The sequence below is a fragment of the Girardinichthys multiradiatus genome, chromosome 2 (assembly GCF_021462225.1).
Source record: "Girardinichthys multiradiatus isolate DD_20200921_A chromosome 2, DD_fGirMul_XY1, whole genome shotgun sequence".
Taxonomy (NCBI): Eukaryota; Metazoa; Chordata; class Actinopteri; order Cyprinodontiformes; family Goodeidae; genus Girardinichthys; species Girardinichthys multiradiatus.
The window spans coordinates 533,268-547,011 of NC_061795.1; the positions used below are offsets into that span (position 1 = coordinate 533,268).

At 39.4% G+C, this 13,744-nt stretch overlaps 1 protein-coding gene across 1 annotated transcript in view; it reads right to left on the bottom strand.

The window, feature by feature from the left end:
- Positions 1-13,744, bottom strand: part of ppip5k1b (diphosphoinositol pentakisphosphate kinase 1b) — a 54,844-nt gene that overhangs the window by 2,450 nt on the left and 38,650 nt on the right. The window contains exons 26-29 of the mRNA XM_047391074.1: positions 11,241-11,393; positions 7,900-7,962; positions 1,994-2,131; positions 1,256-1,369 (exon numbers count right to left, since the gene is read on the bottom strand). Of these exons, the coding sequence (XP_047247030.1) occupies positions 1,256-1,369; positions 1,994-2,131; positions 7,900-7,962; positions 11,241-11,393 (468 nt within the window). The remainder of the gene's footprint in view (positions 1-1,255; positions 1,370-1,993; positions 2,132-7,899; positions 7,963-11,240; positions 11,394-13,744) is intronic.

The window sequence follows — 13,744 nt, forward strand, 5'->3', positions numbered from 1 at the left end:
AGAAGAGCTCCGTAGAGCAGATGTAAGTAGATGTACGTTATATCTGTGGCATCAAAACAGATGAAATCCACTAACAGTGAGCAGAACAAAACAACACAACAGGAGAAGAAGAAGAAGAAGAACAGAGAAACAAAGTGAGTCACTGAAAGGGATTGATTGGGTTGTTAAAAGGGTTTGTGGTGATCTTCCCAAGTCTAGCTTAAAAGAACTGTCCCTGTCCCAAATAGTGGCTGGCAAACCATCTCATGAACATGCTTTTAGTGTTGCTCAGCCTGCTGGTTCCAACATTTCTCTCTATTTAGCTCTCTCCATCTTGCCCTCAACTCTGACCAGCCTCACTGCCAATTCTAACAGGATCCCCACAGCATGATGCTGCCACCACCATGTTTCACAGTGTGCTCAGAGTGATGAAGTGTTGCTTTCCTGTCAGTCTTTTGCATGTAGGCCAGAAATTTCCATTTTGGTCTGTTAGAAATAACCTTGCTTACTATTACTTATAAATGAACCTTCACACACAGACCAGAATGATAAAGTATGAATTCTAATGTTTTGGCCACAGAACCTTCTTCTACGTGTTTTCCGTGACCTCTACATAGCTGTAAACAGCACCTACTATGGTCTTTATTCCCTTACAGCTGCTTTCTTCTTGAAACCTCCCATGAGGCCAGATTTTTGGAGAGCACAACTACAACTTGTCCTGCTGACAGATTCTCCACTTGACCTGTGAACCTCTGTGAACTCAGTTTAGGTGGTTGGACAAATGTTAGAAAGTTTCCAGTTACGGCAACACTCTTTTTATATTTTCAGATAATGTCTTGAACAACGCTCTGTCAGATGTTCAAAGCTTGGGATAGTGTTTTATTACAAAACCCTGCTTTATACATACATGTTTTTCTTGGTCTTCATGAAGCGGTTTGTTCACCAATATTTTATAATAGATGCCTAGAGGCCTATACAGAGCCGCTGAGATTATGAAGGACTCTTTTCACCAATTAAAAGACTTCTGATTCTATTTAGAAACATCAGAGTAAAGGGGGTCAAATACATTTTTCAGATTTTATTTGGGGGAAAAAATCTCTTTCCTTCCACTTTATAGTCATGTACTACATTGTGTTTTGCATTTACTCCAGATAGGACCATCTCCAAGCTCCACCGTGTAGACATTTATCAGCAGGGATCCAAAAGGGTTAACTACCTGTGCAAGATTATAAAAATCTTATTATATCATTATTATAAGTCATATTATAAGACTTACGCCACAGAGGCTGGCCCGGTGGTTGGAGAGATGCCTCTGATCCAGGGGAGGACAGAAGCTGCTGAGGGCTGTAGAGAGATGCCTGACTCTGAGAGTCAAACAAATCAGAAGGTGCTGGAGAAGAAACAGAAAATCAAGCTGAAGCTCTGATTTTTGTTTTACTTCTGAATCTTGTATTTAGGACATCATTTTGTTCTATTGGCCGAGAAGAACTGGCTTGAACTGGACTGAACGTAACTGGACATAAACTGAAATCTGAAGGTTTTATGGTAGACGGATTTGGATTATAAATTGAAAGATGTGGACTGGAGATGATAAACAGAGATGAACTGAAGTTTAAGGAGTTTGGATAACAAGTGAAGCTGTTGACTCTCTCCTGAGAAAACTTGTTCCATGAACTGGGAATAAAACTACAGCTAAAACAAAAGCTAGAAGAGTTTCTATGGGCTAGCTGACTATTAACCTGGCAAATTTACTAAGGCTGTTTTAATTTCCTTATTATATCCGATATAAAGTTAATTAACTCATTTGGATCAAGTATTTGTTTCAGAAAAAGGAAACTGTTGTCTGGTTCGGTCACATTCTCACTAGAACTGACAATCAGAGATTGTCTATAAGAGCTTAACCTTCACCAAATGTCAACCCAACCCAACGATCAGCTACTGTGAAGCTCCTACGAGGCTCTAATTGCCCATTATATACTGTGCTGACATGAATGTCTCAGTTGTGCAGACCTACCTGTCATCGTTTTAGCCTGGGCCTCTCCGCTGCTCTCGCACACCTTGCTGAGGAACTCCTCCACCTGCTTCAGGGACAGGGAGTTGTGCAGCGTCTCCAGCGGGTAGATAGAGGGCACCATGGAGCAGCCTTCAAATCCTGCGGTTCAAACAGGAGAGATAGAGAGATACACTTCACTGTACCAACTCACTGGGTGGAGGGAGACTAGCCGGGACAATACTGATCCTGTGAATATCGGTTCTTCTTCAGGTAGCCCCTAAATTAGTCCGTGCCAAAAACAAACCCAAAACAAAAGAACAAGAGTACAGCGAGACGAGACAGCCTCCTAGGTTTGTTAGATGTGTCCACGCAGCAACAGGATTAACAATGTGTGGCAGTTAATCAAAGCCACATTACACAAACGTCCAGTTGCAACGGGTGGGTTTTTTCTCAGTGGTTAATAGGAAAACAAGACCATCAAGAGGAACGTTCTGTTGGATGTATGTAGGAAAGTGCTTTGTTAACAGGCCACGCAGTAACAGCGTCACGCCAAAAATCACCTGAAAACAACGAACAAGAGTTCACCAGTCCTGCATGAAAATAAGGTCTATGAGTAGTATGGATTTTTTGAATAATCTCTGCTTCTGAGTAGCATGCCTGGTATTAGACTGAAACTGTTAGCTTTGCTACAGTGCTGCTGATGTCACAGCCGGCGCCAAGCAGAATAAAGCTGCTGCTGCTTAGGGCCATGAAGGCGACGACTTCTCGCACAGAACACACGTCAAAACCTACAACTTGTAGTTACATCTAAGGAACAATACATCTTTAAAACTTTCTTTGAAGGACGAAGAATAAGAAATGTCAAACTTTAAAACTTGGATTTATACAGGATTTAAAAGAACTGAGAAGAGTGCAAGTAGTAATAATCCAGAGAAAAATAATCTCAGTTTAAGTTTTTTAATGGTCATGTTTTAATGTCATCACAGAAATTCATTCTGGAATTACAGAATGAGTGCAAATGCATTGTAAAATAAAAAAAATGCAATTCATATCAATTATATTAAGTGTTTGTGGAATTTGTTGACATTAGCACCACTTTTCAATGGTTTTGGGTCAGTTGGAACCCCCAATAAATGGTTCTTTTGTAGGTTAAAACAGATTCATGCCTCCATCTGTAAAGAATGCCAGTAATGCTCCTCAGCTGCCAATGTGTCAAGACCAGCTCCAGCTCACAGAGAACCACCAAATAAAGCCTTTTAAATGACAGAAAACCCAATCTTTTCCACAGACACTCCAACATCTGCCACCTTGCCAGACATCCTGAGGGAGCTGCAACCACTGAAGTCGTGATCTCCCTCTTTAAAAGCCTAACTGGTGCTATTAATGCCAGACTCTCCTAAAATGCATCAAAGCTTAACAAACGGGTCTTCTCACTGACTGGTCAGCTTGAAGACGGCACAGCATCCATTCAAACAAACCTAAAACTAAGCCAAGAAAGGGTCTGACTTCCAAAAAACCACCATGCAAGTAGCATTAGTCTTCCTCGTACAGATTCATTCATTAAAGGCAAAAAAATGAATTCTTTAAAGAGCTGCTTTTGTTCATAAAGGGACACCAGATGTCTAATAAAGCGTAACAAAGAACTGAATATAACCCGATTAAAGGGCTTAAAGACAGTGAAATGATACATTTTTTTCCATCTCCGTTACTGATTAAACAAGTTAAAATATCTTCAAACACTTTCAGTGAAAAAAGTCTGTACACAGACAACATACCGTCTTAGGCATTTCCACTTCATCTACAACTCGACCATAAGGTAATGTTAATCTGGAGAAATTCCTGTCCTTCCCTGCAACGGTTTATCGCTACCTGACTTCAGTGGATGGAGGTGCCATTCATGACTTATTTTCACAAAAGAAATACTGAAATCAAGTATCTCTTCCCCCAAAAAAGACAGATCATTTAAATGACATGTCTGGTACTGGTCCATACTGTCCTAAGACTGTCTGAGATTTAGAGCGAAGAACTATTGTCTCTTTAGTGTCATGTAAAACAATTTAACCGTTTCACGCATGATGACCGTTTTTCACAGCTGGAAATATTCATTTCACTCACGTTATGGTAACAATGACTTAAAACTACTGTTTGCATGCTATCATTGGCATCTCTGTTACTTGTAAATGACTATTCAACTTAGCAGAAGTTCATTCTGTTTTTGCTTCAAGTTCTTGTATCCAAATCTTCAAGGGGACATTTAATGCAAAATCCACCTTTAGCCTTTAAATGCATTTTGTTGTGTACCTGGGGTCTGTAGAAGTGCAGAAAAGTTGATTTTAGTCTCCAGGTACTGTATAGATATCTTTATATTCTGTTTGGGTTATATTTTTCAATCTTTTCAGTTTCTCCAACTGTTACGTCACAGTATTTGCTGAGATACATCTAAATAAGGTCATGGACTTCCGGCCGATCAGTTACAAGTATCCGCCATTTTTATTTCTCACTGTCATTTTGTAGTCAAAGCTCAAGTTTGTCTCGACGAAAGAGGATGAGTTTGGTTTGGTTGTTGGGTGTAATAACCAACAAAGTCCCCCAGCATCAGAACCCCTTGGAAGTGCCTGGTTAAATTTTATTTTTCATGGAAATGTTCCCACAGCAGTGGGGAAATTCCTACTTCGCCACTTCAAGGACGAGCGCCATCAGTGGCCTCCACCAGTGTCAAGCACCCATGGTACCCATGCTATTTTACACACAGCTATCACACTGTAAGAATCTAATAAGGCTGAAGCCTTTTTAGTGTAGTTGGATTTATTGATTTTCATTTGTTTTTTTTGTTTTTTTATTTCATAAATGAATCTAACAGTTTTGATTTTTATGTGAAATGTACTGTCTGTCTCCTAAATATACAGAGGAAGGCAATACTGCACTCCTTGGTCGACATGCAAGCATTTTAACGCTTTGGACACTGATGTAAAAAAGAAGAAGAAAAAAAGAAATAAATCACACAGACAGACAATACAAGGAAAAACAACAGACAGGAAACCAAGCCATGGCAAATAAAGTTGGAATCTACTGCTGATGCAAAGCTCAGAGGGCATCGACAACATCCATCTTTGTCCTGTACCAGCTCGAAAGGACAAGACAGGAAAACGTGCGCGAGGGCTACAGGGGCTGACCGTGGAGACACTCTGAGAGCTCCTGGCCACACATCAGCTGGGTCATGAGCAGGCGGAGGTGGTAGGGGCAGTGGTGCAGGTGACTGGACAAGGACCAATCCAGGGCAACAGGGTCAAACCCTTGCAGCGCCAGCTCAGCAAGTTCATCTGAGGGCTCTGAGGGATGAGAGGCAAAGGACAAAGAGAGGAGGAAGATGACAGCACAGGGGAGCAGGAGGAGGAACAGGAAGAGTGATGGAGCTGTGGCAGAAAGAGCTAAAACCACTGCATCTTTAAATTGCTAAGAAGTCTAAACAGAAAAACATGATTAAAACCATTTAGTTACAGCCTTTCATTTAGGTCAACAAAGGTCTTCAATATGTTGAAAGACAGAGACTCATGATTCTGAGCACATTAATGTGAGATGCACTAAAAAGGAGAATTTCTTCTGTTTTTGCTTTATTTGTCACAATTTAATTTTTTCAGATCATCAAACAAGAATGATCTCCGACCAAGATTACAAATAAAATCATCACTTGAAAGCTCCTTTTGGTACTTACAAAAGGGAAGAAAAGCTATTTAAAGCGACCTGGCACTATGAGAACAAGTAATTGACCTCCTGGCTGCAACAACTTCAGCTGCATCAAGCGAGATAATAACTAATGAGTCTTTTACGTCACTGGGGAGGAATTTTGGTCTACTCTGCTTTGTTAAAATCAATTAATAAGATTGCAGTTTATTTTATATTTTTTATTGTTTACCATGCCACATCATCCCAGTCAAGTTTAAGTCTGGACTTCAATTAACCCGTCCAAAAGCTTCATTTTGGTTTTCTTGAGCAATTCAGAGGTGGACTTGCTGGTGGGCTTCAGGACATTTTTTCTACTTCATTACCAAGATATGCTTGACTTTAACGGCACGACCTGATACTGCAAGTTGTCCAGGTCCAGAAAAGCAGCCGGTGGTAATAACACTACCACTTTTATTTTTGCTTAGCAAGGGTTTTCACCGTTGAACTCTCTCTTGGTTGTCATTTTTGCCACGGTCTCTTTCTTTTGGCTAAATCTTCAACACTGACCTTTAATGGGGCAAGTGAGGCCTGCAGTGCTTTAGATGTTGGTTCTGGGTTCTTTTGTGACCTTCTAGATGAGGCGTTGATGCCTTTTTGGAGTAACTGTTGTGTGCTGACAACTCCTAGGAAGGTTCACTGCTGTTCCGTTCGTCATGGATAATGGCTCTTACTTTGGTAGACTGGTAGATGTCAAAGACTGTTTCTTTTTATTTTTCCTAATTTCTTTAGATCAGGGCATGATGTGTTGCTTTTTTAAATGGTTTGGTGTTTTATGTGGTCCGACAGGCTCTATTTAAGGGTTTTCTTGAATCAAAAGGTCATGCAGTAATCAGACCTGGTTAGGTCTTTATCCCTTAAAGGATAAAGACTATCCCAACCAACCAACCATAAAATCATCACTAGGAAAATGCATTTTTTATTTACTGGAAGAATAACATTTGTTTGATGATCTAAGACATTTAAGTGTAACAGAAATCTGTGAGGTGTCAAGTCCATTTTCCTGGACTGTAGTTAAATTTTTCAACAGCTTAACATTTTTAAATGATGCCAAGAGCTGCGAATACTTTAAACTGAATGGAGAAAAAGAGTCTGAGTCTCTCTCTCTCACTCTCTCTGGTGGTTAGAAGTAATGTGCCCATCTTGCTGTTGTGTTTCCGCCATTCATTTCAGTGGGGTGATGACATCATGGTAAATTGATGCTTCGTATTACTACGCATTTGAGGCTGCAGCATGTAATTTCATCACTGGTTAAGACCAGCAGCCACACATTTTTTTGGAACATCTACAAATATGGCAAGATGAGGGCCACAGAACTAATAAACCATATTTATGAGTGGTACCATTAAAGAATAGACAACTTTGACAAAAACAAAAACATCACTGACCCAATGACCCAGTAATAACTTTACTTAAACCTGCGCTACACTATGCAGACATTTCGTTCATCCTGACATGCAGGACGCTTAAAACTGGATATGAAACTGACAGAATGACCCACTTTCTGATTAATTTGGCTGATTATTATGTGACACTTGGGAGGATTCAGAGTTTAAATGTAATTACTTGACAGTCTGTTGATCCTTAAAAAACCAAACACAAAAAAAGAAGGTGACGTCACAGTAAAAGTAAGGCACCATATCCTGACGAGGCAGAATGCACATCGTTGATCCCAATACACATGCCCTATTGAGAACTGTAGCGCACTATTGGCGACACCCATGCTTCAAAGATGTGACAGGGTTAGATATTCCACAAAATCTCTTTTCGTATCCTTACTTCTAGACCACCATAACACGAGTTTTTCAATAAGCCTTTAAATAATACAAAAAACTTAAAAAGAACAAAAGGTTTGAGTGAGTGTAAGTTATGATGTGCACACAGATTATCTACATACGGAAATATATCCAAGGAAGAAGATATATTCCAGAAAAAGAGCAATTTGTGAGGATATGGCAGAATCAGGGAAAAAAATTAACCTTGAACAGGCAGAGCAGATGGTGTTAGCGGTGCAGGCTGAAAACACAAGGCTCATCAAACACAGAAGCTGTGCGGTGAAAGAGAAACTCGGATGGAAAAACTTTCATTTGATGTCATTAACGCAGTCAAATCGCCACAAAGGTGTCCCCCCGCCCACCCGACAAAAGGGTCATGCAAGATGTACTAGAGGATTGTCGAAAAATATACTTGAATAAAAGCGGACATACCATTGGTCGGATGCCTGGCAAACGACACAGAAAATCTCTTTACTGCCGGCATAGAGAGCAGTTCTGAGGAGATAAGAAAGGTAACTGGAATTACTGGAGCTGCTGGTATCTGTGTCCGCCTGTCGGCCTGTGTGGTTTTTAAAGAAATAAAAATTAAAAAGAGGGGATGAAACAGAAATAAAGCAGAGCGGGCTTTTAATTCACACATATTTTGCCAACGACTGAGTAAAATGAGGTTAACTGCTGAATGGATGAAGAGATGAAAGAAGAGGTTGTAAACTTGATCTCACTGATCATTTAGCGAAACAAAAAAGATGCAGGACGTGTGATAATCTGTCAATAGATCCTCATCTTTTCCCTTTTAACATGCTAGCAGTCTTCTTTGTTTTTAGTTGCGAGTATTAAATCTCCGAAGTCATGTCGACATAATCTACTCTGTGTAGAACACAAGAAAGCAAAGTCAAGAGTCAAGAAGAGTAAATTTCCCCAAACAATTAGAAAAGATCCAACTTTTGCAGCAACAGGAGTTTCCACATGCTGGGCATAAGAAATACCAGTTAAAAACACGTCTGTGTGTGTGTCAGAGCAGGAGACTCACCAGAACACACACACATCAGTGCTGAAGGGAAGGTGGGTATTTGTGAGTGGGGATCAATTCATCTTTGGGTAAAAAAAAATACATTTCAGCAGCTGCGTATCTAATTTAGCATATACTGTATCTGTACAGTTCAGTGGAAAGACCTAAGATATTAAGAAAGGTAATTTGGGTCTGAGAACTGCATAGTAATTTTTAAATGGACAAACATTTGTTTATTAAGAAATCTCTCGATAAATTCTTAACAGCATCATTACATTTTTTAAATTCAGATTGAAATGTTCTGGTTTGCCCACATAGAATAATAATTTGGTTTATTGTCTATGTAGAACTTGCACTGTTCCAGTTACATTACGGGATCGCACATTTACCCCAAGACTGCAATATCTGTAGGGAAATAAAACTAAAACCTAATACTGAAATATTCTGCGAAGCTTTACACATATTAAAGAGTTAATAGGAGACCAATCTGCTTTTTCAAAAGTTATAGAAAACGTAAAATAGTGAAAAATCCAATAAAAAAGATAAACAGTTGAATAGAAATAAAAATCAATTATAAACATGTTGGCAGGAGCGCCTCAACCAGTGAACCAGTGCTTCTCTGAAGTACACTTGCCAATATTTCTGAAGGTGGTCCTCAGGTCTGAATTATATATAATGTTCTGTTAAATGAGGTCACATTGCTGGCGTGAAACAGCTCTAATGATTCAGAATAGGTACTTCCATTGTTCTTCTAGACTCCAAGGCTGCATTCAACACTGTTGACCAAAGTACTCTAATTTCGCATCAGGAAAACTTTTAGGGACATTTCTGTGTGCCTTAATAATTCTGTCTCTTCTTTATATGGAGTTCCCCATAGTTCTTTTCTAGAACGATCTATTTTTGTTATTTACATGTTCTTGCATGCTTTCTTTTCAGATTAAAACATAGATTACCTCCAACTTCCTCAAATCTAATCAGAATAAAATCAAAGTGACTCTTAGCTGCCCTTACATCTAGATGGAATCCAGCTTGCAATAATAATAATAATTAAATTATTTCCCACATCCATGTTCTTATGTGAAATTATGTTGGTTGAGCTGCAACCGGCCAGGCGTGTAGATGCACTAAAGGTTGAAGGTAAGGGCAGGTAAGGGAACTATTACCAATAATAACTTCACATAAATTCACTTTAAATAATCTAAATAAACCCTTTAGTGCTTCAGTATAGCAAGACATTTTGGACAGTTTCATTGTGTGAATGGTTTGTGAAAAGTCCCTTCCTGTTCCAGCAGGACTCTGCAACACATCGCAAAGCAAGGTCCATCAAGACATGGATCAGTGAGTTAGGAAGAACTTGACTGGTTTGCAAAAAGTCCTAATCTCAAACCAATTCAACATCTTTATGATGAATTAGTGAAGAGACGGTGAGTCAAGAAACTTGTCCAACATCAGTGTCTGACCTCAAAAGATACCCAAAAATGGTGGAAAACAGTATTGGTTAAGGATGGGAGATAGGATGGCAGACATGCAAATACCTTTGGCAATAAACTGTATGATTACATTAGACAGGTTCTCCTGTTATGGCTGAAGTTGGTCCAGAATGCTGCTCATCTCAGAAAGCAAGATAATATGATCATTTGTCTTCCTGTCTCCTTTAGGATTGACATAAACCTTAAAAGTAAGACCTGGATTTTAGGTACCTGACCTCCACGTGAGAGCAGACCCCCCCACCTTCTTTGTTTTTCTTTGTTTTACTGTTTTATTGTGACCTCTTTCTTTCTAAAGCTCATCTCTCAGACTGTTATATTTGATTCCATTGTATTTCATGTAACCAACACTGAGTCAGTCCACATACTCTCCTGTTTCTCAGTCCACAGAATCTCATTCTTACTGGCAGTGCTGTGAAACTTTGCTATTAGAGCGACGCCAAGTGGCTATAATGAGCAATTCGGTTTTCTTTGTTTAAACCCTGGCATTGGAAGGATTCCTGTTGTGCTGCAGACCCTTGTCTGTTTATCCAGCCCATCCTGTGGCTTTCTTATCCTTTATCATTGAAAAACTCAAAACAAACTTTCATAACTTACCAGCTACAGTATGATTATTCTGTGCAGTGTAAATGTTGAGGTAATAAAGACATTTTGTTGAGTGGGAAAGAAAGTTGCTGCCTTTACCAGTAGCAGCATAAGGAAAAAGATAAAAACCATACTGGATTATTTTCAGTTGAATTACTGTCTCCTGAAGTAAGGATTACTATGAAATGTTAACAGCAAAAAGGAAAACAGCAGCCAGCGTTCAGGCCTTCAGCCACCAAAGCTGCTTTAGTACGGATTATATTTCCACAGAAGGATTCGGCACACAGCACCACAGCATGCACAGAGAACACATGAAACCCTTTAAACCCAAGCAGACAAAGGTGTGATCGTACTGATTAGTGCAAAAGCATTGCTCACCCCAACATACAGCTGCATCAACATTTACCACTCAGCCAATTACTCTGCTGTCAAATTAGTGTCACCATTCTGGAAACAATGCACAACCTTACAAAAGAGAATGAATATTTTGAAATTGATGTTCTGGAAAAGAATAAAAAAAGAAGAAGAAGAGGTAATCGGTTTTAAAAAAAAGGAATAGGAAAGACTCGTCAACAGTTACAAGAAGAGAACAGCAGAATCAAAAAAAGATTTAAAAAAAGATCTTTTCTTTTTAAAGACGGTGGAGATATGAACACCTGCCCCACGGAGAACAGACACCGCTGTGAACATACCAAACATGCCAATCTTGCACGGCAGACTGCCGGGGGACAGAGGTGGTTTTCGGTGGTGGTGGTGGTGGTGGCTGCGGACGTAATCCCGCAAGTTGGGGGCACTAGAGGACACCCCGAGGGCAGAGGCACTGAAGAGGCCAGAGCAGAGCGAGCCTGTGTGAGGACGAGTTGGGGGGTGAAGGGATGGGTGGGAGTGGAAGTATGATGGGTGAGTAATTTTTTTAGTTTTTATTTTTACACACCATGCAGGTATTGTTCCAAACAAAGCGTTGTGCTTTTGTGGCAAGTGGGTTTACATTGTATACGGTGCCTTGCAAAACTATTCACAGCCCTTGAACCTTACAATCACAAACTTCAATGTATTTTTACAAATAAAAATCTCAAAAGTGTGGTGTGTGTATTTGTATTCAGCCCTCATGAAAAGGTGAAACCTGCGTCGATCTCAAGTCTTTGTAGCCCCTTTAAGTCATCCTCCTCGATTATCCTGTGTTTAGCTCCATCATCTTAACGGGCCTATTAGTGTGATTGTTCTGACTACGGCTTATAAGCTTTTTTACATCCAACCATGTTCAGAATTGAAAAAGCGTTGTGGACAAGAGGTGAAAAGTCTTCGAGAAACAAGAGAAGAGAGTTAATGGGATGATAGAGCTAAACAGGGCAAAGAATCTATTAGGTACTGATTCCCGAGGCCTCAATACAAACATGTTCCACACTTTTCAGATCATATTTGTAAATAATTTCGAAAATGATGCATCCATCCATTGTTAAGGCCTTTACCTGCATGATAGCGCAGGTGTGGGCTGTTGCCTAGAGATGGGGTGCACACTGGACAGGTCACCAGTCTATCACAAGGTAACACGGGACAAACCAGCATGCAAACACACTCATACCTAAGGGTAATTAAGAATAACCACTTCACCTAAAGAAGCTTGAGTAGCCTTAGTGAACCCATGCATGCAGGGGGAGAACAAGCAAATCCCCAAAAACTATGGTTAAAATAAAAAACAAAAGTGTGAAAAACAGAGTATGAATACTTTTACAAGGCACTTTATGAACTACATACAACTGCATACTTACATAAATACAGGGTCATTGACATTTTCTTCTTTTCAATTCATTCTTAAATTCATTCATTAAAAATTGATTTGAAATAAAAAAAAACTGCTACACCTTTAAAGTGTATTCCTAGAAAGTCTTATCTGCTAGTATCAAGGTTCACACAACAATGAATAGAGTTGTATGACCTGCGTTTGTGCAAATGTAAATAAGGGTACAAAATGTTGTATGTTCACACACAGAAAGTAGAGTCAGGAATATCTGAGAGTATATTTAATCACAGCAAGATAAAGAAAAAGTATTTTAATGAAGGAAATTTGAATTTTACAGGCAACATTGTTACTATACCCTTTCTTCACCTTTCTCTGAAAACAACAGTTAGTCCTGCTGGTGTTTGAGGCTACCAGTGCATAAACCAGGAGCTACAAACTATACATTAAAAAAAACAGCAGGGACAGGGGCTTTGTTCACCATGTTACTAATCAGCTGTGGGGGGCATCTTCTGTGTCTACAGGCGTATTTTATTTGTCCTTCTGGTGTGCTGTGCACTTAAGAAGAGTCAAACCTTGTATATGTTGTTTTGTCTAGTAGATTCTGCACTGCATTCAGGGCCAATTTGATTTAAAATGCCAACTCTGTCAGTGAGAAAGATGTCTTTGCGATGGTGGACAATGTAGTAGATTTATGCAGAAAGCAACCATTAAATACAGCTCCCAAACCCAGTGTCTTCCCATTTGTTCATTTTTATTCAGACCAAGAGAAATGTTTCACTAAAATGGAGAAACCAATTGATAACAGTGATTAGGGCATTCTCAAACCCTTGAATAAAATCTAGTGGGAGAATCTTTTGACAACTGTTAGTTCTACTTTTTTCATATCATCATGAAATAAATACTATGAAATATTTTTAAAGCCATTTATTATTTTCCTCCTAATCCACATTTATGCACAACTGAGTTAATCTGTCGCATAAAACCCAAATAAAATCCATTGAAGTTTGTGGCTGGGGTATGAATACTTTTGAAAAGCACCTTGTCTCTGCAGCGTGTTAATGTGCTAAACATTTGTTCAGACACGATCAACGTGAGGAAACAAAGCAGGTGCTCCCAGTGCTTGATCTTCATGTAACCTTGGTGTATAAGAGCCTTTGCAAGGTGGTACTTTAAAGTTTGTTGCTCCTTTCAAAGGTGTGAGATTAAGCTCTAAATAGGATCAATATCAACACTACAAACCCTTAAACTCACAAACTTTAAAAAGTGTAAATAATCATTAGTAAGGATGGAGACCTGGTGATTGAAAGACCATTAGATTTGTCCTGGTGACATTGAGCAGTAAGTAGGGAAGCTGTTAGAGGGCTTTCTAATTCCTAATGAAGCACACATGACAGAAATTACTTCTGTCTCTCTGATGTCCCATTCCCGCTTTTATGCTTTTCTGCACACGGCTCG